General features: G+C 46.3%; 2 protein-coding genes across 2 annotated transcripts; both read right to left on the bottom strand.

Moving 5' to 3' along the window:
• Positions 1 to 99: 99 nt before the first annotated feature.
• GLMP (glycosylated lysosomal membrane protein) lies at positions 100 to 10,072 on the bottom strand. Its single transcript, XM_083716505.1, has 7 exons — positions 9,940 to 10,072; positions 5,781 to 6,038; positions 5,348 to 5,545; positions 4,018 to 4,236; positions 2,492 to 2,769; positions 1,805 to 1,954; positions 100 to 851 (listed from the first exon to the last, which is right to left on the bottom strand). The coding sequence occupies exons 1-7, from the start codon at positions 10,027 to 10,029 to the stop codon at positions 776 to 778; spliced, it is 1,269 nt and encodes a 422-aa protein (XP_083572631.1). The 5' UTR covers positions 10,030 to 10,072; the 3' UTR covers positions 100 to 775.
• A 1,805-nt stretch (positions 10,073 to 11,877) lies between these two features.
• Positions 11,878 to 23,957, bottom strand: CCT3 (chaperonin containing TCP1 subunit 3). Its single transcript, XM_083715459.1, has 14 exons — positions 23,819 to 23,957; positions 21,122 to 21,183; positions 20,392 to 20,442; positions 20,201 to 20,263; positions 19,498 to 19,594; positions 18,603 to 18,720; positions 17,848 to 18,034; positions 17,160 to 17,309; positions 16,445 to 16,577; positions 16,266 to 16,347; positions 15,382 to 15,562; positions 14,324 to 14,569; positions 13,800 to 13,931; positions 11,878 to 12,284 (listed from the first exon to the last, which is right to left on the bottom strand). The coding sequence occupies exons 1-14, from the start codon at positions 23,847 to 23,849 to the stop codon at positions 12,177 to 12,179; spliced, it is 1,641 nt and encodes a 546-aa protein (XP_083571585.1). The 5' UTR covers positions 23,850 to 23,957; the 3' UTR covers positions 11,878 to 12,176.
• Between the last annotated feature and the right edge of the window lie 42 nt (positions 23,958 to 23,999).

The following is a 23,999-nucleotide window of genomic DNA, read 5'->3' as shown; positions in this document are numbered from 1 at the left end:
CCACATACCAACACTGAAAATTAAAAAACGATTCTTCACCTCCCTAAATTTAGCTCCAAAAGAAAGAGGCATTGGCATACAGAAACCACACAAAACCAATTCCAAAACAAAATAATCTTTAATTGGTCCACAAAAGACAAGTGGCAGCTGGAAATGCACATAAACTCCCCGACAACCTCTGCAAATGAACCCCCCCCCATGACCTACCTTCCCCAACCTGCTGCCCTTCAGATATTGCTGAACTACACTTCCCATCATCCCTGAGTATTGGCCGTGCTGACTGGGTTGAACAACATCCAGAAGGCACCAGGTTGGGGAGATTTGCCTTAGGCTGTGCTGTGATGCTTCACACCAAAGAAGGAATCAGAATTGGTTTCCCCTTACCAACCCCAAAAGATGTCCACGTAGCCCAAATGGAAGCCCTTCTTGCTTCAAACGAGAGCTTCCAAACTGGCTCTTCAAGCAGCCCTCTGACAATCGACCTCAACCATTTCAGAGATTTCCTTTTTTAAAAAAAAAAGCTCAACAATTTTGGGGTGTCCTAGTTTTCTGATCCCAACTTCCAGAATAAGGAAAAGGTGCATTACTTAAAAGTCAATAGTGCAATTTGTCCTTTGTTTCATGGCCGTTAGCCTGTAAACACAACAACAGTGGCTTACCCTTTTTGTGAGGAAAAAAGACAAACGGGTTGCCAGCTTCCCTTCCCACATTTGACAGCTGTATCACGGAGAGAGAGAACCAGAGGATATAGCTGTTCAAATCATCACCACCATCATTATATTGCACAGCAAGGGAAACAGCTGCAGCCTCCACCATCTCGGAAGGGCTCCACCAGGGGAAAGCTTTGTTCCCTTAAAAAAAAATAATACAGAGGAGCCTCAATTGGAAAAGAAGTTTGCAACTGTAGGAGGCATTTCAGCAATCTTTTTATATAAAAAAAACAGTACTTTGTAAATGTAACCCATTGAAAAAAAGACAATGCTTTTTTAAAAAAAAAAAATGAAAGGCAGAACGTATCTTTGGAAAGATGTCTGGTCAAGAGATTGTTGATGAAGCAATGCAGTGCAAAGACGCCGTTATACCGGTATTTTGAGAGGGTAAGAAAGTGAATGTCTGAGGGAACGGAGGACCCAAAATACTACGCCTCCCCAAAGCTTATCGCAGGGTGTTTGGCAGGGGAAATGAAAAGACAATTCAGCCTCTCCAGTGAAAGAAAAACCACAGAACCCTCTTTGGGAAATGGGCACCGTAAACCAGGGACCGGGAACTTGCAGCCCTCAAGATGCTGACAGACTCCGACTCCCAGCAGCCCTTGATCAGGGATGACGACAGCAGCTGGAGTCCAAGTATGTCTAATGGTCCACACATTCCCTGTCCCATTGTAAACACCCCTGTGCCTCTGGAATATTGAGAACTGCACATATCACGGTAGAGTCTTCCAAGTGGCAGTAATTTCAAGTGGTAGGAAGGAAAACTTCTGGGGAGTGATCTTGATAAGCAGCCGAACTATAGAAACACACTTCCCTCCTCCCTCCACAAGAGAATACAGGTGGGGGACAATGCAAATGGCCCCACCAGGTAGCACCATCCATCTACCGAGGGTACCCAAACACAGTAAGCAGACCAGAGCATCTTCACCAGGAGATAAATTAAGCCACTGAGACGTCCCTCTGAAGGAAACAGAAGAAACATTCCCCAGAAACAGCTGCATGAAACGCCTCTGGAGTTAAGCTACCAGAAGCCAGTTTGGCCAAGCCGCTGAGGGCAGCTGTCCACTGACAACAATCAGTTGATGGGTTCGTACTCTGAATAGGGCTTCTTCCGAGAGACGAGGACGGTGATGCTGCCCCCCACCAGGAGCAGCACTGGAGTCCCCAGCCCCACTGCGAGGATTGCGATCACGAGGGGGGAGAAGCCGTCCTTGGGGGGCTCACCGAAGCCAATCAGCGCAGACCTGGAAGGGGTGACAGGAGGGGTGGGGGGAGAGAAGAAAAATTGTTAGCCAATACCTCAACTTATATGGGACATGGGTGGCGCTGTGGGTTAAACCACAGAGCCCAGGGCTTGCCGATCGGAAGGTCGGCGGTTCGAATCCCCGCAACGGGGTGAGCTCCCGTTGCTCAGTCCCTGCTCCTGCCAACCTAGTAGTTCGAAAGCACATCAAAGTGCAAGTAGATAAATAGGTACCACTGCGACGGGAAGGTAAACGGCGTTTCCGTGCGCTGCTCTGGTTCGCCAGAAGCGGCTTAGTCATGCTGGCCACATGACCCGGAAGCTGTCTCAGCCAATAAAGCAAGATGAGCGCTGCAACCCCAGAGTCGTCTGCGACTGGACCTAGTGGTCAGGGGTCCCTTTACCTCACCTTATGGGCTTGCTTCTCCCTCCTCTCCATCCGCAGTCCATGTGGTGTAGGGGTTAAGAGGGGCCTCCTTTTCCCCACCTGTTTTTTACGCAGGGAAAAGATACCTAGCCCCCCAAGACCACTTCTCACCAGCTCAGGTAGCTCTTTTCTTGGTAGGCCTCGCTGTCCTCGCTGCCGAAGGAGATGTTGATGGCGGCCACGCCGTTGTGGACCTCCAGCTCCTCCCCAAAGTAGGCGTGGGCTATGCTAGGCCGAGGAACCGTGCGATTCTCCATCTCCAGCTGGTAATACTCGCAGTGGACAGTGTCTTCCCGCTTGGGCTGCAAGGCGCTGTACGCTGCCGTCTTCCATTGGAGGAAGCTGAACCCAGTGCTGTCGTTGCGGGGGACGGAAACCAGCTGGGCCATCTGCTCCAAGAAAAGGAAAAGAGGGCATTCGTGAAATTAGGGTCATATTCACACCATACATTTAAAGCAGGAGTCAGCAACCTTTTTCAGCTGTGGGCTGGTCCACCATCCCTCAGACCATGTGGTGGGCCAGACTATATTTTTTTTTGGGGGGGGGGGAATAAAAATGAACGAATTCCTATGCCCCACAAATAACCCAGAGATGCATTTTAAATAAAAGGACACATTCTACTCATGTAAAAACACACTGATTCCTGGACCGTCCGCGGGCCGGATTTAGAAGGGCCTTAGCCCCTGGGCCTTAGCTTGCCTACCCCTGATTTAAAGTGTAATGATACCACTGGGGCTTACTACTACTACTACTACTGATAATTAGTCAACTTGGGGCAATTGCTCTCTGTGTGTCTGTCTGTCTGTCTGTCTGTCTGTCTGTCTGTCTGTCTGTCTCTAACCTACCTCACAGAACTGTTGTAACAACAGAATGAAGCAGGAGAAGCCTGTATGGCACCCTGAGATCCTTGTAGGAAATGGTGGTCTATTTATCTACCATATTTTTCTGTGTATAAGACAAGGGTTTTTTTATTATAAAAAAATGCTAAAAATTGGGGGTCATCTTATACACGGATAGTGCCGAGGTGGGACGGGCTAGTGGTGGCTGCCACTAGCAGGAGATTGTCTGCGGCGTTTGGTCTGGTGATTGGTGGGTGCTGCAAGGTCTGCTGGCGATTTGCTGCTGCGGTATTTGGGCGGGTGATTGGCGGCTGCTGGTGGCTTCATCGATGCGTGGGATTGGCAGTGGCAGTCAGGCGGGTGAGCGATTGTTGGCAACCCCCCCCCCAAGCTCACCAACTGTGGGCAATCTTCCCCCATTTCCTCAATTTGGAGTCCCAAAAAATAGGGGTCGTTTTATACACGGGGGCATGTTATACATGGAAAAATACGGTAAATAAATAATTTCCAGGCAAGAGAAATCATAGAGTTGGAAGGGGACCCAAGAGCCCTCTAGTCCCAACGCCCTGCGATGCAGGAATCACAGCTAAGGAATCCCTGGCCGATGGCCATCCAACCTCAGTTTGGGGTTTTAGGGCTAATACCTACCTCCCTGGTACCCTCTTAAGCCAGAAGCCCCTTTTCCTAACGTCAATACTTGGAGCTAAGCGTGACTAGTTAGCAGGGAAATGACACTCTGCACGCGTTTCAGAGGCGCCCTTTCTGCACAATGCAAGTTTCATGCCCCGTATTCATTACCTCGAATATGGTCGGCGTATACTCGTCGTCGATCGAGCGGGTGGATTCCAACTGCTTATGCCTGCCTCTCTCCTCCACGGTGACGATCTCCAGCGCAAAGCGAGAGCGGTTGCCCCGAGGAGCGACCCCGCGCATGACAAAGTCCACCTTGGAGCTGTTGGCCGTGTGCAGGAGACGCGGGAGCGGGCCGTCGCGGCTGGTCTCTTCGTACGCCGTCACCTGGGGAGCAGCGATGGGGACCACCAACGGTGGAGAGTTGGCTGGTTAGGCAAGAGAGTCTCACAGTGCGTGCCCTGCAGTTGCGAGAGACGCGCTGTGGCATAGCTAGATAAAAACAGCCCAGGGGGGAGAAGCCACAGCTGTCCAGGTGTATCTTTGGACTGCCAATGAGGCCCAAACAGTATGGCCAATGGAGACGATGGGGGCTGGATATGGAGGGCCAAAGGTTTCCCAACCCTCCTCCTTCCATTCCTTATATTTCTCTTAAGAAGAACCTGCTGGATCAGTTACAGATAGGTAGCCGTGTTGGTCTGCCATAGTCAAAACGAAAAATTCCTTCCAGTAGCACCTTAAAGACCAACTAAGTGTATCTGAAGAAGTGTGCATGCACACGAAAGCTCATACCTAGAACTAACTTAGTTGGTCTTTAAGGTGCTACTGGAAGGAATTTTTTGTTTTGACTGCTGGATCAGGCCAGTGGCCCATCTAGTCCAGCACCCTGTTCCCACAGTGGCCAACCAGATGCCCATTATGGCTGGGGAGCCTGGCCAGATGGGCGGGGTATAAGTAATTATCATCATTATCATCATCATTATTATTATTATTATTGGAAACCGACAAGCAGCACCTGAGCACAAGAGCCTTCTCCACTCCTGTGGTTTCCATAGCTGGTATTCATAAGCTTTGTTGCCTCCAAGTATGGAGACAGAGCATAGTCATTACGGCTAGTAGCCATTGACAGCTTTCTCCTCCATGAATCTGTTGAATCCTCTTTCAAAGCCATCCAAATTGGTGGCCATCCCTGCCTCCTGTGGCAGCGAGTTCCATAGTTTAACTATGCGCAACCACAGATGTTCCCCATGCCCTCCCGAAAAAGTGATCTGATTTAGCATGTTTATTTGACTTGCATCTAGCGAACCAAGTTTGAAAAAAACAACAACGAAGCCGCCTTATATTTATTTGCAACTGACACACATCCATTGTTGAAGAGAGAAAAACTCCACCTTTCATCACTGATTAGATATACGGCATGATCTACAACAGCCCGTCATGACAACACGCAGCAACTGGCTCTCTGACCTGTCGGAGGGGAAGCCACGCCCTTTTTTACCTGGAAAGAGATGCTTCCATTCCGGAAGGTTCCTCCAGAGTCGGGGCCAACCCCTTGAAACGTCGCTGTCAAAGTAGTCTTGTTCAGCTGGCCATCAAGGCTGTCCCAGGTGAAGTTGGCCAAATCATAGGTGGGGTAGAAGCTGCTTGCGTTAGCTTTGGAGAGATTCGAGGTCTTTGTGCCGTTGTACTCAAACACCTAGAAACATCTGTGTTAATGTAGGACGAGCCCAGCTGGATTCGGCCAAAGGAGGCCCCATCTAGCCCAGCACCGTGTTCTCGTAGTGGCTAGCCAGATGATGCCCAACGTCCTGGAGCAGCTATATTCACACCCCTTTTCTCCCCACTGCTGCCATTTTCGTCCCACCCCACTTGGATAACCCCACACACCACCTCCTGCCTTCATTTCAGACTCCGCAGCCCCCCAAACTTACCTTGGAAAAGATGACAGCCATGGAATACAAAACGCTTCCAGCTGGCTCGACCTGGATGGCTCCGGAGGGCGAGGGGGAGAGGAGCCGGGTCCAGTTGACGTGGAGACCACTGCTCTGGCTTCTTGTGTAGACCAGCAACACAGTGGGTGCCCCGATGGTACTCCAGACATAATGGATGGTGTCGTTGAGACCCACCGCCCGGACGTGCAGGAGGTTCACGGCAGAGCTGTTCCAGCCAGGGTTATACTCCAGGGAGACCTGGAAATGGGCGTCCCAATGGGCGTTAAATCTGCTTCACAAACACCAGGCAAAGTCATTATTACGTATCTTTAGGCACCAGGCATAAACACTTCTTATTTGCCAGGCCTTGGGCTTTTCATTAGGTAAAGGGACCCCTGACCATTAGGTCCAGTCGCGGACGACTCTGGGGTTGCGGTGCTCATCTCGCTTTATTGGCCGAGGGAGCCGGCGTACAGCTTCCAGGTCATGTGGCCAGCATGACTAAGCCGCTTCTGGCAAACCAGAGCAGCGCACGGAAATGCTGTTTACCTATTTATCTACTTGCACTTTGACATGCTTTTGAACTGCTAGGTTGGCAGGAGCAGGGACTGAGCAACGGGAGCTCACCCTGTCACGGGGATTTGAACTGCCAACCTTCTAATCGGCAAGCCCTAGGCTCTGTGGTTTAACCCACAGCACCACCCGCATCCCTTATGGGCTTTTCATTACCTGTGGCCTAAGAGTGTTTCACTTATTTATTTATTGCATCCCACCTTCCAAGGAGTAGGAAAGGGCATACATTGTTGTCTCCTCCCCATTTTTATCCTCACAACAACCCTGTGAGGTAGGTTAGGTTGGGAGAAGCAGTGACTGGCCCAAGGTCACCTAATGAGCTTCGTAGCTGAGTGCGGATTCGAATCCTGGTCTTGCCCAGGTTTTAGTCCAACACTCAATACACAGCTCAGGGGCCACATTCCCACATCTGGGCAATCTTCTGGAAGACTCACGCCAGTGCTGGGTGGGGGCAGAGGGCATGCAAAAATCCCTCCCGTTGTGTAGAGCAGTGTTTTTCAACCACTGTTCCGTGGCACACTAGTGTGCCGCGAGATGTTGCCTGGTGTGCTGTGGGAAAAATTGAAAAATTCGAAAGATTTTTTTTTAAAAAAAGTCAATTTTTTTCCCACTAGGCGGGTGCCAGACTGGGTGGAGATCAGATCGGATGGGATCGGATGAGAGCGGACAGGCGGTCCGCTCTCATCCGATTCCCCATAGAGAGCAGCAGAGCTCCAACATCTCCCTCTCCGCACACAGTGCGGAGACGGAGCTGCCGGCTCAGCGGGGATCAGCGGATCGATCCCCGCTGAGCAGAGAACGGTCCGCAACGTTTTTGTTTGCCATTAAAGAAAAAAAATATTAAACATTTTCTAATGGTGGTGTGCCTTGTGATTATTTTCATGAAACAAGTGTGCCTTTGCCCAAAAAATGTTGAAAAACACTGGTGTAGAGAACTGTCAGAGAGTGCTTTGAGCTTCATTTAGTTTATTTTCAAAGGAAACTACAATCCAAAACCAACTTAGGATCTAGCAGTTTTGGATTGCAAATCCCTCCTGCCTTTGTCAAAACAACTGGAAGGCAGCCAGCCGGCAATGGCCATTTCAAAACACTGAAATGTGACCAGATCAGCATATCTAATTCCCACTGTAAAAAAAGAATGAACTGAAAGTATTACATAACTGAAAAGCAAGGAATATTTGCCTTACATATCAGCTCACTAAGAACTACTTCTAGGGTCGACAACTTTTAGAAATTAAATAAAAGAACTTCTAACCATATTGAGAAAGGCAGTCCAGGACTGTGTTTATTACTCTTCTTTCTGATGTTAGCCCAGCAAATAAGGACAAATCTCCATTTTAAAAAAATATTAATGTACTGTGAAACCAAAAGTGATTGCGGAACTAAGGGAAGAGACCATTTTCCTTCCTTGTATTTTTACTGCAGGGCATTTTGGGCCTTGGTTTTAAAAACGTCAATAGAAAAGTATTTTTTTTAACACAAACATACCTGTAATTTGCCTCAGCCCAAGCAGCGTAGAGTGGGAAAGCAGGCAATGAGGTTGGAATGTGGGTTTTATTACACCCCAAACACTGACAGGAAACGAATGGATTTGATTCCCTAACTTTGCAACTTGGGGGTAGCGTCTCACCAGGAGAAAAATTAAGTCCCCACAGACTCCTGATCTGGCTTCTAAGCAGGGAATACCAATGCACACCTACATCTTTTTCACAGGCCGAAGGCAGGATTTGAGAGTCTGAAACTCCTGCTTGATCTCCTCACCCTCAGTATAAAAAATGGGGCACCAGAAAAGTCTAACACACTGGTGCCCCATTCAGAGATCAGAGGAACAAGTGGAGATTCCCAGGAGTCAGATTTGGCCCTGGCGCAAGATTTTCAGGAGGCAAAAATCAGACAACGCAGGAACACACTGTCTTTGAAAAGCTCAGTGTCTTGGTTCTAGTTGCGAATCCCAGTTTACAAGATTGGATCTGCCATTTTAAAAACATGTACATGCATCCTTTTTTTGTATTTTAACCCCACACTTCCTCTCAGGAAGCTCAAGGTGGCATATGTATGGCTCTGCTTCCATCTCACCCTCACAACAACCTTATGTGGTGGGCCAGGCTCAGAGGTGGAGAGCCGGCATTGTTCAGTGGACTGAGTGTCAGGCTAGGGGTTCAAATCCCCACTGAGCCATGAAACTCACTGGGTGACCTCTGTGGCCCAGGCACTTCTATTCTGCCTTGCCCACCTTACACGGATGCTGTGAGGATAACACAAATGGGAAACCATGCCTTCCTGAGCAACAGAGAGGAAGGAGGATTAAAATATAAAACAGAAATGCTGACTAGCCCCAAGAGGAATCTTGCAGGGCTTTATGACGGAGCAAGGATTTGGAACTCATAAAAACACACAGTGGTTAAAAACAACAACTGGCTCCCATTTGGCAGGACATGATTCAAAGTTGGGTCTTTGAAATGGTTGGAGCCCACATGGAAATCCCCTAGTCCTAAAATCCACCCACAACACAGCACAGTTTTCCTCTCTCTTCCTGTTTTTCTCATTTTCACTGGGTGTTCTCTCTCCAGCCCCCCACTTTTCTTTCCTTCAACAGGCGTAACAGAGAAAATAAAACATAATAAGTGTAAATTAGCATGTAAAAATAAAGCTTCAGGTGTTGCTGAACTATATTGCCAGGTGGATGGGCAATGGAGCCCAACACCTGGAGGACCAAAGGGGCGCCCCATTCCTGGGGTACACAACATTGATCAGGGTCTGCTGCAGCTCAATGGGTAGACTCACAGTGGTTCTCAACCTGTGGGTCTCCAGATGTTGTTGGACTACAACTCCCATAATCCCTGAGCTCTGGTCTTGCTAGCTAGGGGTGATGGGAGTTGTAGTTCAACAACATCTGGGGACCCACAGGTTGAGAAAAGCTGGAGAGCATTTGCTTTGCATTCAGAAGATCCCAGGTGCAATCTCCAATAGCATGTCCAGGTAAGGTTGGAATAGAATCCCTGCCTGAAACCCCGGAATGCCACTGCCAACCAGTGCAGGCAATACTGAGCTAGATGGGCAAATGGTCGGACTTGGTATAAGGCAATTTCCCATTATACTAGAAGGAGCCACAGTTCAGTGGGAGAGCACCTAGGTTGTATGTTAAAAGCTCCAAAGTTCAAACCCCAACATCATCTCCAGGTAGGGATGGAATAGACTTCCTGCCACAAATCCTGGAGAACCACGGCTGCCAGTCAGTGTAGACAATACTGAGCCAGATGGAGCATGGTCTGAGTCGGTATAATGCAGGTAGGACTGGGAATGTCCCCTGGCCAGAACTCAGGAGAGTTGCTGCTGCCAGTCAGTGCCGGCAACACTGAGCTAGATAGACCAATGCTCTGACTCTGCATAAGGCAGCTCCCGAGGCTCCTAGCCTTTGCCAACCTGCCCCTCCACCAGATGTTTTCAACTACAGCTCCCATCAGCCCCAGCCACCATGAGCCAGCCCAGGCTGGCAGCGGCTGACCTCACCCAGCCCTCAAACATCCCTTAGAAATATATCTCCTCCAAGGAGGGCATCCACCCACCGGCCCCTGGGCCGTCCTACCTTCCTCTTATACCCGGCGGGATCCCCTGCCCGGCTCCCCACCAGCCACAGGAGGGGCAGCCAGACCCAGCCGCCACCGCCTGCCTGCATGTCGCTCCTCCAACTGCCTGGGCTGCAAGACCACGTGACACCTGCAGCTGATCATTCCGGTTCATTCTTAAAAAGGGAGGAGGCTCTTAAAGGGGCCGCTGCGTGGAGGAGTCGGCTTCCTGGGTTTCTTTTCTTGGGAGAGAGTGGAACGAAACCCGGATTCCTGCAGCAGAAGGAAAAGCAAGGAGGCTTGTGGACGAGAATAACAGTGCCATGGTGCATGTACAAAGGGCCATCCGTCCCACATCCTGGCCTCACAATGGCTAACCAAATGCCTCTCCCAAAAGCTTGTTTTTTCGATGTCTTTTCTGTATTCTGTTGGAAGCAACTTTAGTCATACCTCTTGTTGCATTTGCTTCAGGTTAAATCTTTTCAGGTTGCGTCCCACAAGTACCGGAAAGTGTTACTTCCGGGCTTTGCCACTTGTGCATGCGCAGATGCTCAAAATAACATCACGCACATGCACAGAAGCGGCGACCCGCGCACTGCATTCTGCTCATGTTGTGAACAGAGCACCAGAGGTACCACTGTATATGTAAAATAAAGTCCTTCACATAGTTCACAAACTATGGAGGTTGCTCCCACTGGAGGCAGTGGCCACCAACTTGGACGGCTTCGTTCGGCTCTTAGCTACAGCTGTTCCTGGGCAGGGATAGCCTGATCACTGTATTCCATGCATTGGTAACGTAAAGGCTGGACTACTTGTATCAGGCTTGATGTGGGGCTGCCCTTGGGTCTAGTTCAGAAGCTGCAGCTGGTGCCAGACTGCTGGTGGGGGCATCTGGCCAAGAACATGGGATATCTTTGTCTGGCTGCCTATCTTCTACCAAGCCAGATTAGTTTACAAAGTCCTGAACATAGGTCCAGGTTACCTTCTATATACCCCAGCTCCATCAGAGATCATCAGCAGGAGCATCACTGGCTGTTCCCTAAGTTGGTGAGGCTCATTTGCAAACAAGAAACAGCCTTTAATTTTATCAGCCTAGTATTGTAGGATACTCGTCAATGAAGATGCAGCAGGCACCTTCTGTTTCAACTTTTAAATGCCTTTGAAGTTTTCTATTCCACCAGGCCTATGCTGGTAATTAAGAGTACATTATGCAATTTAAACTTGTTTATATGGTTTTTACATTGTATGACTCTGAAGACAGTTTGAAAACTTCAGCCAGTGCCAGGTTGCTCTCTGGGGCAAGACAGTTTGAGCATATTATACCGATCCTGGGTTGACTGTACTGGATACCAATTTGTTTCTGGGATGTTTGTAAATTGTTCTCCAACATCTGACAATCTGGATGTAGGTATATATATGCAATTAGGACCACTGAGGAAGATCTGAGGGTCAAAATGCATTTGGTAACAGTTTTATGTCCAGTAGTTTTTGTATGTTGCTTGAAGAACAGGGTCTCTATGATTGTGGGACCAGCACTGTGGAGTACCCTCTCAATATGGCCACCTCACTATATGCCTTCTGGTGGTTGATGAAGACCTGGCTTGTTTAAGTTGTGCTAAACTGGGGAAAACTAAACTGGCAATCTGTTCTGCTTACCAGTTCCATAACGGTTTTATCATACCTTTGATATGGCATCAATTAATATTGCTTGATGTTAACTGTTTGGAGTTCCCTTCGGGGAGGAAAAAATGGACATTTTCAAAAATATTTGACTGTATCAACCAGGTGCTTAAGATACATGCACAAGACAGATGGGTATGGCTGTAGCCCTTGCCCAAGGCAAGCCTGGCTATGCTGGTGCAAAAAGTGTGAAACTGCTCCAAAGCAGCTGGATTTGAGACCACACCACAGAAAGAAGTCTCATTACAGCTATGGACAGGAAGAAGTGACAAAGAAAATTGATCTATGAATGTGGTGACATTTTTATTAATAAAGCCACAAAGAAGCTACAGTATACGTTTAAATAAAGCGTCAGTGTCTCCTTAACAGAATGGGGGTAACCAACACATCATTGCCCTTCCTTTTTCCTCTCCGCTTCAAGCTTGAAACAAATTGGTATTTGGACACTGACTGCCCTTGAACCCAGGTGTGGGAGGGGGGAGAGAAGAAAAGCAGCACTCGAAATCAATCCAGGTGGTTTCCATGTCCAGCTATCCCAGCGCATGGCTTTCCCTATAGCTTTCCAAACTCCACAAAGTTACTCTTGGGGTCCATCTGGGGCTCCAGGCTGCTGCTGGCTTTGATCATCTCCTTTCTTCTTATGGCCGGAAACAATGTCATCAATACGCAGCAGGAGGACGGCAGTCTAAGGTGGAGAAAACTTTTTGTCAGTAAGAACAATAATATTGGGAGAGGCAGAATTCCCATCCTATACTCCTGTGATTTGTAAGGTAACACAAGTTGCTGCCAACTGGTCTTTATACTATGGCTGTATAGATACCATACATTTAAAGCACTGCCCCCGAATAATCCTGTGAACTATAGCTTTACAAGGGGCACTGGGAATTGTAGCTCTGAGGGGAAAACTACAGCCCCCAGGATTTGTGTGTGCCTGTACTTTAAATACATTTGTGGCATCTGAGACATAGAACTTTAAACCTAGTACTGTATAATGTTGGCTCCAGGAATTTCATCGAAGCTCAGATTCTATCCAAATGCCCAATTTAATCTTGCATGATCCTAGACCTTCTCCTTGGTGTGCCCAATACCAACATATAACTGGATGTTCACCTTTCAATTTTTCCACCCACTTCACAAGCACCAATTAGAACACTGAATATATGCCACTTTCCCCCATGTGGAATATAAGTGTGGCTTATATTTGTGACCTTATGCGGCGTACCAACCGCCGCTCCCAAACCTTCCCTGGCCGTCAGGGGGAAGGGAGGGGAGGCTGCCAGCAAAGTGAAGGGCAGAAGAGCAGCCAGGAGCATGGGTCAATGGTGTGCAGCCCACCCGCTGCTCCCAAGCCTCCACCAGGGGAAAGAGGGGAGGAGACCGCCAGCAAAGTGTTGTGGCTCCCCCCCACTCCAGAGAACAGCCGGGAGTGTGGAGCAGCCACACTCAACCTGCCCGCCACTCCCAAGCCTTCCCTGAGCTGCCTAAGGAAGGGAGAAGGTGGAAAGGCCACCAGCAAAGCAGCCCAGCTCCCCCCCCCCCCGGAAGTAGCCTGGTTATATATATTGTTCTCCTCCCCCTTCAATTTTAAAGGTGTGGCTTATTTGCGGGTGCATCTGATATTTGTGCCAATATGGTATATTTTATAGATTACAGCATGTCCTAAGACAGGTGGGGGCATGAGATTAAAGAGATGGGCATCTAAAATAAAAATATAATGCATCCAAGAAAGTCAGACTAGCAAACTAGGCCATCTTTTCACTCTCATTATCAGACTTAACCCATAATATATAAAAGGGTTTTCCAAAGATGTTCAACGTGGCTGAATAACCCATTGGCCTCCAGATATTGTTGGCCTCCAGCTCCCAACAGCCAGCATGGCCAACACTCAGGCATTATGTGAGATGTATGTAGTCTGAAGGGCTACAGGTTCCCTGTGCCTGATCAACAGGCTTAGAGAAGCAAGAGAAGCAAAGTTGTGGGGCAGCCAGTAAAAATTCTTTCAGTGCTCTTGTATGAACATGGCACATAGCAGCAGACTGCAGAGGGAAGAAAGCATTCTCCCAGAAGAGAACTTTGGAATAAAAATTTCACTTGCAATGAACAAGGCAGACTTTACACCCACTTCTTGCCACAGACCTCTTTTGGCAGGGTAGTGAAAACTTTGGCTTCTGTGGAATCAGGCATGTAGTTTCTCTCTTACCTCTACAGCTGTCTTGTAGGTCTGCAGCTTGACAGACAAAGGCTCCCATATACCCAGCTCCTTCATGTCTGCCAAGGCTCCAGTCTCCCCATTTACTCCCCAGGTCTGACTGCCTTCCTGGGTGTGCTTGGCCTGTAAGCAACAATAGAAAGTCCTGATGCAATGCAATATCAGAAATGCCCGATTTCTACTTATTTATTCAACTGAACAATCCAGTTGCCACCCACCAATACCACAATTCTGAAAAGCAAGTTCCAAAGGTCATGAAGCAGCCCTGTGACCATTCCTAAAGGACTCCCATCTACTCAGCTCACGCTCACTCCAAGCTGATTTAACATTTGAGGTTCAAAACTCACAATCTTTTCTGGAATGATTTCTAGGGCCTCTGAGCAGACAGTATCATTTCTACTCTGCACAGAGTACCTAGCACAATTCTTGCTTTTGGCAATCTTCAGCTATTAGCTGCAAGGACAAAAGGAGAGGAATCAGAGCAGAACAGCAGCAACAGCAAACACATCCCTTACCCGTAGTGAAGTGAGTGTGCGGATGGTACTAGCGCCACAGTTCTGGATCAGAGTCCTAGGAATGACTTCTAGGGCCTGGGCAACTGCACGGTAGGGCCACTGCTCCACCCCAGTCATGACCTTCGATCTCTCTGTCAAGGAATGAGCAACGGCCATCTCAGAAGCACCACCTCCCGGCACCAGTTGAGCATCAATCAGGACATTCCGACAGACCTGCATGGCATCCTGGAGGTTGCGCTCCACCTCCTGCAAGAAAGGGGAAGGTTCACATTTCATGCCAAAATGCTTAGCAAACCGGTGAACATTTCAAAGGGGAGATGGCGGTGGATACAATAACTAAATGAATGAAATACGGAAAGCCTCTCGTGAAGCACCCACAGGGGAGGCCGCTTGGTGCAGGCGTCACTGTTTTTACCTTGCCTTAGACAAAATCCACTGAGCACAGGCAATTCTATAAGGAGCAACAGAATGCGCCAACTATTCCTGATGCAGAAATACACACAGAACACCCACAGGGACTAACCCTTTTAATTAATAAACCTTTTTATTCTTAACTGAATTTTTCTCCTGCCCTTCCTGCTGAAGGATCTTGGGGCAGCAAACACACCAACATTTCAAAAACAAAAAGGTTTTAGGACTACACTCAAAGCAAGTGCCAACTTTAATTCTGAAAACAAACAGTGCACATAGAGCCATCAGGAGTTTGAAAGATATTGAGTTTCAGAGAGCTTCTTTGAAGTGATCTAGACTAGCCATCTTCAATCTGCTGCTCTCAAGATGTTTTCGACTCCAATCATCCCTGACCGTTGGCCATGCTGGCTGGGAATAACAGGAGCTATCCAATATATCTGAAGGGCACTATGTTGAGGAAGGCTGGACTAGATGTTCCAGAGAGTTCTTTTAAACTCTCGACATTCAAAACAGGTTGACATAGATTTGGATCATCTTTAAGTGATTCAATTCCAAAGCCACATCTCTCCTGTTTCCCTGGGGGGGGGGGGGGAGCCCTGAACAAAAGTTGTTGCCTATCTGTCTCCTATTAATGACTGGGTGCTTACCGCCAGAATCTCTTTGCTAGCGCCCCGGAGCATAATGGTGCAGGCCTTGGGATCCTTGCACTCAGTGATGAATGTAAAGTACTCGTCCCCAATTTTCTTCACTTCAAAAAGTCCTGCCCCAGTCCCAACATCCTCCTCACGCAGCTCATCTGGGCGGCTGACAATACGAGCCCCGCAGGCCCTGCAGAAGAAGAGCAAAAGACACCACTCCAATGCTGTAGCTCCACACCTGCATCCAAGACTCTTCCTTGGAGGACAGGCATTAACAACAGTTTCATTTTCTTGCTAGTGGATAATTCTGAAGAGGGGAAAACTGGGTCTGGGAACCGCTGGGAAATTGTGTCCTTATCTGCTCTTCAGAGGATTGCTAACCCTTAGCTTCAGGACACAAATCAGCTGCATGCCTAGCCTCTCTGCCTGGTTTCAGATAAGTTTGCAGTTTTGAAGGCCAGGCAGTGAAGTTTCCTCCCCCAACCATCCGTGTTTCCTACTAGTGATATCAGGAAGCTTCTAATCCCTTACTCCCCCCCCCACAGCTGGCTTAAGGCATAAAAGGAAGTTTCCAGAACTTAAGCATTCTCCCACGCTTCCAAATTTTCCCCAAAAGATATATACAACCATGACTAAACAGACAGAACATCAGAGCTTTCATCCTCAGCCAGCATGTAGTAACACGGAGGGAAAGTAGAAGAATATCTGGCTCCTCACCACTATGCTCTGCCCTGGGCTAAGATAGCTGCTACCCTAAAGATTAAAAACAAACTGATGGAATGCAGAAGAAGAGAAAGCATCCTTGGCATGCCATCAAAAACATGTTCCTTCACTTCAACATTACCAGCTTGTATGGATAAAAAAAACACACAAAAAATCAGTGTTGCAATCACCTTGCAATCCGGTTATTGTCAGTTTTCCTCACCCGGCGTATGGCTGTGATATTGGCTCTCATTAGGAAATGTTGTGCCAGGTCTGAAAACAAAAAATATTAAGTACAATGCAAAGGCAGGGAGGTGAGAAAATGTTAATAACCAGATGTTTACCCACAAAAACACACTTTGGTGTTTACCTGAGATTCCCTTCTCTGTGATGATGAGATCTGGTTTGACTTTGATCAAGTGCTCGCACATTTGATGAATAAACTCCTCCTCCATCTGCAGAATGCGAGCAAAGTCCTCCTCACGAGTTATTTCAATGTCAGTCTGCATAAAAGAAGACAAGTGAGATTTATACTCCACTGGGCATATTTGGTTCTTTCATAAACTTTTGCTTATTTTATTATTTGCTGCCTTTTAGGCCGAAGCATCCTCCACTAACCGGAAAGTTAAATATGCATCCTCCACTAACTGGAAAGTATAACTCCTGACCACTTTGACAATATATAATGCTTATAATTCTCTTAAAAGAATAAGAGGTACATAAAATGGTGTGTCAACTTTTCCCAACCTGATACCCTTCTGATGTTTTGGACTACAACTTCCATCAGCTTCAGCCAGCACACTGGGAGTTAGCTTTACCTTCTAAGATACAAGAAAACATAAACCCATCAATGAAGACTGCTGAGGGCATGATGAGCCTGTATCATTTGATCACAAATTATAATCTCAATTATTGTTTAGATGGCTAACTCTTTCTTTCCTTTCTTATATCTTGAATTGTATCTTTTGTATTCTGAACTGATAACAATAAGAATACAATGTTTAAAAAGATGTGAGAAGTGGTTGGGTTCAGCCCATTCCAGCCCTCAGCACTGAAGCGTAGATGAGACTTGCAGCCCAACATACCTGACTCTCGCCTTTCTTGTACTCCAATGAGCAATCCAGCAAGATGATGCGGGGGTTCTTGATGGTGCGACGCATCCGGGGGTGAGTGATGTCTTTATTGATCATGACCCCACGCAGGACACATGAATCCTCAATAAAGCCACCGGGAATCTGGATGAGGCAAAGAGGGCATCCACAAGTAAGGAACAAGAGAAAAGTGGGGGAAAGGCAATCTCTTTTGTATTTGTTGCTACGAAGGCATGTAGATCGTAATGCATGTGAATGTGTTTTATTATAACCTTCCCTTTGTTTTTACTGTAAATATGCGGTTTAGTCATGCTGGCTACATGACCTGAAAAACTGTCTGTGGACAAACGCCGGCTCCCTTGGCCTGAAAGCGAGATGAGCGCCACAACCCCATAGTCGCCTTTGACTGGACTTAACCATCCAGGGGTCCTTTACCTTTTTACCTTTCATGTTTTGGTATTGGTTATAAACTACTGTATGCTTTAAACAATATTCTGACTCTGAGAGCAAGGCTCTTCCATACTTGAAAGCAAATATGAACTCAGAAGGATCAATCTATATTCATTCTCTGTATTTTTGTTTGTTTATTTCACAAATGTAAGATGGTGTCAGTGATTCCTAAGGGGCTTCAAATCATTTTCTTCCAGGCCTTCAAAAAGAAGTACATTTTTTTCCTTTGTACCTTTTCTACTTTGGCATATTTCTTGATGTCGATTTCCTTCCTGCCATTCTCTTCAAACTCCACTGTCCTGACTGCATCGAGGGCAATGGTGCAGGCCAGATCTGACCAGCGACTGATAGCCTTTGTGCTGATAGCACTGTTGATTATTTTAAGCATGGCTTCTCGGTTGCCAATGTCAACTGGAGTGCTGCAAAAACCAAGCATAAAGCATGTCATCCAGAAGACAAACAGAATAGAACTTTATGCAGTTCACTGCTGGCTGAGCGTGCTAGTAGACTTTGGGGACAACCAAAGACCAAATCAAAGCACACTTGAAGCAGATTGGATGGTCATGAAGTTCTCTGCAACTGCCCCAGCTACATGTTTCAACTTTATTTTGATTTGGAATGCTTTGCTCTTAACAAAGATGCTTAAACCAAGTCAAGTATTTCATCTACTCCAGTACTGTCCATTCTGACAACAGAACTTCAAGATCTCAGGCGGATAACCCTGCCTGAGATGCAAATAATTTAGTATGTCATGTAAACAGGGGTCCCTCCTCAGAAAGGAATAGACAGGGATCAAATGTGAATTTGCACCTAGATGCACAAACACTTGGGCAAAGTGATGATCACAACTCCTCCTGCAGCACTTCTACCTAGCTCTGGGCTTTTCATTTGCCTTTTTTGTCACATCCCTCAGGTGTCCAGAGATGGGTCATCAGATCACCTGCCCATCCACCATATCCCCTTCTACTTTTCAGCTTCCCTGCTCACCTGATCTTTTTCAGAGCAGTGATCATGTCATCCAGAGCTTTTCGGTATGCACTAATGATCACTGTTGGGTGCATCTGCTGCTCAAGGAAGTGCTCTGCAACTGACAACATCTCACCAGCTAAACAGCAAACAGAGAGCAGTTAACGAGGATTTCTGCAACCAACCGCAATGCTTCTCAATTGCACACAGCAACGAACGAAAGGTGTGCTCTACAGTTAGCACAAGTTATGGCCAGTGACACAAATTAGTCAGAGCTTCTCAAGACCTTTATCCCCAGGTCTCCCCCAATGATCGCTCTGCCAGCTGGTACAAAATAGAGGCAAAAACCAGAAATGTCATCAATTCCAGGCATGGAGGAGAAATAGTTCCTTTTGACAGCAAGTAACTTACAGTGGGCCAAGACAGAAGTACTGAGCTAGACTGTTGCTAATAATGCTAGACTATCTGATTCTTTCATGTTACAAGCTCTATCTAGGTTTGCTCTTTTGGGAATGGATCATATTGGGGAAAGCCAACACCTTTTCATGTTAAATTGGCTTTATTAATATGCAAACACCTATGGACATGTTGTTTTTTTACAAAGAGCTGGCAAATCCAAATGGTACCCCTGCACCATTTAACACAGGGTAAAAGCCAGAGATTCTCCTGCATGTCCCATTGAAATGAAAAGGATCTGTGAAACAGAATTACAATGCTCTTGTGTCCAGTTTCCATTCATTCAAATAACAAGTTGCGTCCAGTGCTCAATATTTCTCCTGTCTCCCACACAATGATACCCACAACACCTCAATAGAGGTGAATCATTTGTGGCCATTTAATGCACCAACATGCTTCTCTGATTTATGGTTTCTTTTGTGCAGGCAGGCATAAAAGAGCATACGCAGAGTGATCTTACCAAGTATAATCACAGATGTGGTCCCATCGCCCACCTCTTCATCCTGAGTGCGGCTGATTTCAATCATGGACTTGGCAGCTGGGTGCTGGACCTGAATCTGTAAGGGAAGGAAGGACTCATGAACAAATCTTGCATTCTAGAGCACTCCTGCTCCCTTATTGAAACCTCCTGAAACACCAGGGGGTCTTGAATTAGACCTACATAGAGATGGAATGGGATTACAGGACAGGGTTTAATGCTTCACTATATTGGCCGTGCATCCTGTTCCTACCAGGGAACAGGATCATACAGCTGAGGCAGCAGAATTAATCCCTATTCATCATCTGGTGAGCAGAGTTTAAAGCACTTCCCAAAAGCACTGTTTGAAGCAGATTGTGCACTTCTCCTGCGAGTGGACAAGAGAAGCGTGGAAGTTGCTTCAAACAGTGCTTTTGAAAAACAATGTAAGGCAGGCCCCATACTCCTGTTTGAGGTGGAATAAGAGCTTCTCAAAAGCCCTAAAGTGCTTCTCAAAAGCCATTTTGCCATTTTGGCTGTTAAAGTTAATTCTGGGGCATTCCCATTAAGAGGCACTTCCCACCGTTCAATTTCACAATTCTTCAAATCACATGTGGCAAGACAATATATTTATTTCTTAGGATGTGCCTGCCTTTTGGCTAAGCCTTAAGAAACTACAACTCCTGTGAGCACCAAGGAGACTTACTTCTCTAAGAATAGCGTTGCCATCATTAGTCATAACTATGCCACCCATTGGGTCCAACAGCATCTGCATTGGAGATTTAGAAACACTTATGTCAAATTACATGGAATGAAATATCAACAAAAGAAAATGTGTATTCAGATTCTCTCTTTACTGTGAATTAATGGAGCAATGATGGGAAAAAGTATTCTCACCTTCATCATGGCCCTTGGTCCTAAGCATGTTCTGATAATATCAGCAATGGTCTGAAATGGAAGGAATTGATAAGGCAACATAATTTTAGAAGAAAAGCTTAGGTACATCCTTGATAGTTATGCGCTGAATTTCAGAAACATCATGAGACACAAAATTAGCTACTGCCTGTCAACTGTAAGCCTAAACATGCTGTGACACTATGGAATATTCATAAACATTCCAGCATCTGCAGAGCAAGCTGTTGCCAACAGAACACTTAAAAACAGGTCATCCTCTGTGCAGGGAGGAAAAAGATCTGTTTGGCTAGGAGACAGGAGAACTGTGTGCTACTGAAAGGAAGTGAAAAGACAGTGAACTCTGGAGACCATGGGGAAAAGGTAATTAGATATTATTATGCAAAGGCTTGACAGTTCTGTTGCATCAAATATTAAATCAGCAGCCTTCAGTCTTTTCAGACCCAGGATCCAACTTTAACCCAAAACTTCAATGAGGGACCACTTCTATTTTTGTGTGTTTGTGTGTCTGCCTCTCGTCTCTTTTAGACTGACCAAATACGGAAGAAGGAATGCTGGCAGCAGAGCTTTGTGTCCTTGATGAAACTTTCTTTACTAGGCAATGGTTAAAAGTAAAAAAGTGTTACCCTCTTTTTATCTGGTCACCACCCACTCCTGTGTGCACTTTTAACAGGCTGTCTTTCACATCCCCAATGCATTTTACAGAAAAATATACCTTAGCAGCATTAATATTTCCGGTCTGGACTTTTCTGCCAGTCTCTCGCTTTGTGTTCTGACCTAAAGCAAACAGAAAAACAATTATGAAAATCATCTAATACAACTCGTTCACAAAAATGCAGGCTCTCTTTCTTAAAATTTCTTTTGTAGACCTCCCATTTTCACCCTAACTACTTCTTTCGTTCACATTCATTCCTCCTTGTTTTCCTATTCCCTCCCCACCCTGGGACTTTAGAATGGGCCCAGTGCAATAATCTGTGACTTCTGCCACAAATAGCACATTCCTATGCATGCTTAATCAGACATTAATCCCACCATATTCAATGAGAAGTATTCTCAGGTAAGAATGCATAACAGCACAGCATAGGTAAATAAAGTATGTCTTAAAAGGAACAGAAATGGAATATTACACAATTTGTAGCAGGCAATGTAGGACATCACTTCTCTAGTAGCCAAATCAAATCATAACCAACCAACCCTAAATGGCAATATAGTTGCTTGTGATGTTCCTGTACTAGCAAGGCTTCTGGAATACCAATTTTTGTCTTAATGGCTACATGGCACATTATTTCCCCCCACAATAGTCTAGAATGTTCAAATGCTAATGACAGAACATCTTTACTGCAACAACTCTACAATCAGCATACCACAGTAAAAACTGTTACCAATTGGGGGTAGTTACTTATTATTATTATTATTATTATTATTATTATTATTATTATTATTAATTTCATTTATGAGTTCTTTCCCATGAGTCCTCCTGACTAAACATGCAATTGAAACAATTTGCAGTTAAGCAGTACAGTATATAAATTGTTAAATGTGTAGAATAAACACACATTGCTAATTGCTAAGTATCTACTATCTCTCTATACATATTAATGTTCCTATCTATCTATCTCTTTAAGAAAAGGGCCTTTAAGAAACAGTTTGCAGTCAGACAGCTACAATCTCCATTCCCCAGACCCCAACAAAGACAGGAAGGTATATTAAAACATCCAATAACTATGACGAGCAAGGAAAGGGCTATCACTGGCTTATTCAATTTTCAACTACATTCATTTGAATCTAGGGAGAGACCAAGGGAAACCTAACTCCTGTTGGCAATGACAGGGGAATGTATTGTATGATATTTGAGCCTGCAACAGAAAGCTGATTTAGGGAACTCTCTCAATGCACACACTTTAAGCGTATCCCCATTTCAGATATTTACATGTGGCGCGTTCTGCACCAGAAATCCACACCCATATTTGGAAACTCTCTCTATCCACTCCGATAGTGTGTCAAATCTCACTTTGATTCTCCTTTTATGAATGGAAGGAGGATCCAACAAGATCAATCCAATACTGGAGCCAAAAAACTAGTAATCAGAACAAAATAGCAAAACTAGTCTACTGAGAATATTTTTTTAAAGGAGGCAGGGCAGCAGAACCAAGCACATGGACACCAGGGAAATAACAGAAGAATCAACAGAGTCAAGACACCAACATTCATTCCTAGTTCTGTGTGCTGCCTTAGGCATCTTAAAATGGAGAATAATATGTGTAAAGTGTGAGGGAACAGACAGTGATAAAATGTGAAGCAAGGCAGAATTCAGTGAAACAAAGGTGGGTAGGAAGAAGAGGTGTTTAATACAGAGGGAGAAGAATTATTGGGGGGCATATTTGAGGAGACTGATGAAGGGAGCACCTTCAACGCAAACAGCTTACTGACAAGAGAAGGCACATCCACAATATACGCCCAGCTTGAAACACAATGGGGTACAGCAGATCAGGACCCAAACCCTATTAAGGCTCATAGTAGCTCAACCTAATACATGATTATTAACTGGGAAGGCAGGAGGCAGCATGTAAGAAGCAGGAAATTATGGGGAAGATTTAGTAGAAGCAGCCCCCCCAATATACACTTTTTGAGTATGGAGGGGGGGATTAAATGAAGTGGGGCATTCTGGGAGGGGTTTGGAATGATCAGGAGAAATGCCCAACACATACTTTTGGGGGGGATGGGGAAGAAACAGAATCTAGGAAATTGTGGAAGAACGTGAAACAGGGCAGAATTCAGTGAAACGTAGGTGGGTCGGGTCGGAGCAAGAAGTGTTTTAATACAGCAGGAGAAAAATTATTTGAAGGGCAACAAGAAGGCCTCTTAATAGGCACTTTTTTGGGAGGGAGGAGGGTATAAATGAAGGAGAACGTTGTTGAGGAGAATTTGAAGGGGAACAGGAAAGGTTCCTATTACACACTTGGTTTTTTGTGGGAGGGGGACATAACAGGAGCATCAAGGAATGTGGGTGGTTAAGAGGGGAAGGGGGTCTCCATAACATACTTTCCAGGGAGGGTGTCCAGAGATAAAAGAGGCGGGATATATTTAAATTATGGGGCATATTTATTATACAGTCGGGGAGGCGAGACAGGAGCAACCAGGAATGTTGGGGTTCAGTTTATACTGGGGGGGGGCTAAAGGAGGCAGAGCATTAATATGGGGAATTTAGTACGAGGGGGCAATAATAAGGAGTGGCCTCCAACATATACTTTCTGTGCATATCTGAAAAGAGATATTATGGGAGGGAATTGGGGAAGGGTGAGGTAACCGAATTAAGGGGGTTTTCTGAGGGGGGGTCTTCGTGGGGTGGCAGAGGAGGGGCGGGGTCCATGGAGGGGCTCCTCTCACCCACCCCTCTTTCCCTCAGACTCACTGAGCACGAGGACGGGGCGCTGGCCCATCATCTTCACGACGACGCGTGAGGGAAGCCGGCGCGGAACCTTCTGGAGGAGGAGAAAGGAAAGGAAAGGGAGGGGGGAAATGCCGTTTCACCGCGCCCGAACAGCCTAAATTGACTGCTGCGGCTGCACAGCCAATCAGGGTTGGAGGCGCCT

Source organism: Podarcis gaigeae (genome assembly GCF_964106915.1).
Source record: "Podarcis gaigeae genome assembly, chromosome: 16".
Taxonomy (NCBI): Eukaryota; Metazoa; Chordata; class Lepidosauria; order Squamata; family Lacertidae; genus Podarcis; species Podarcis gaigeae.
This window is presented reverse-complemented; position numbering and strand designations above follow the sequence as displayed.

Excerpts from the sequence above, each read along its gene's own strand:
- GLMP (XM_083716505.1), bottom strand. The coding sequence starts at position 10,029 with ATGCAGGCAGGCGGTGGCGGCTGGGTCTGGCTGCCCCTCCTGTGGCTG. Across the intron at positions 6,039-9,939 it reads CCGCCGGGTATAAGAGGAAG|GTCTCCCTGGAGTATAACCC; the intron begins GTAGGACGGCCC and ends GCCCATTTCCAG. Across the intron at positions 2,770-4,017 it reads ATACGCCGACCATATTCGAG|ATGGCCCAGCTGGTTTCCGT; the intron begins GTAATGAATACG and ends TTCTTGGAGCAG.
- CCT3 (XM_083715459.1), bottom strand. The coding sequence starts at position 23,849 with ATGATGGGCCAGCGCCCCGTCCTCGTGCTCA. Across the intron at positions 15,563-16,265 it reads GACAATAACCGGATTGCAAG|GGCCTGCGGGGCTCGTATTG; the intron begins GTGATTGCAACA and ends CTTCTTCTGCAG. Across the intron at positions 13,932-14,323 it reads GCACACTCACTTCACTACGG|GCCAAGCACACCCAGGAAGG; the intron begins GTAAGGGATGTG and ends TGTTGCTTACAG.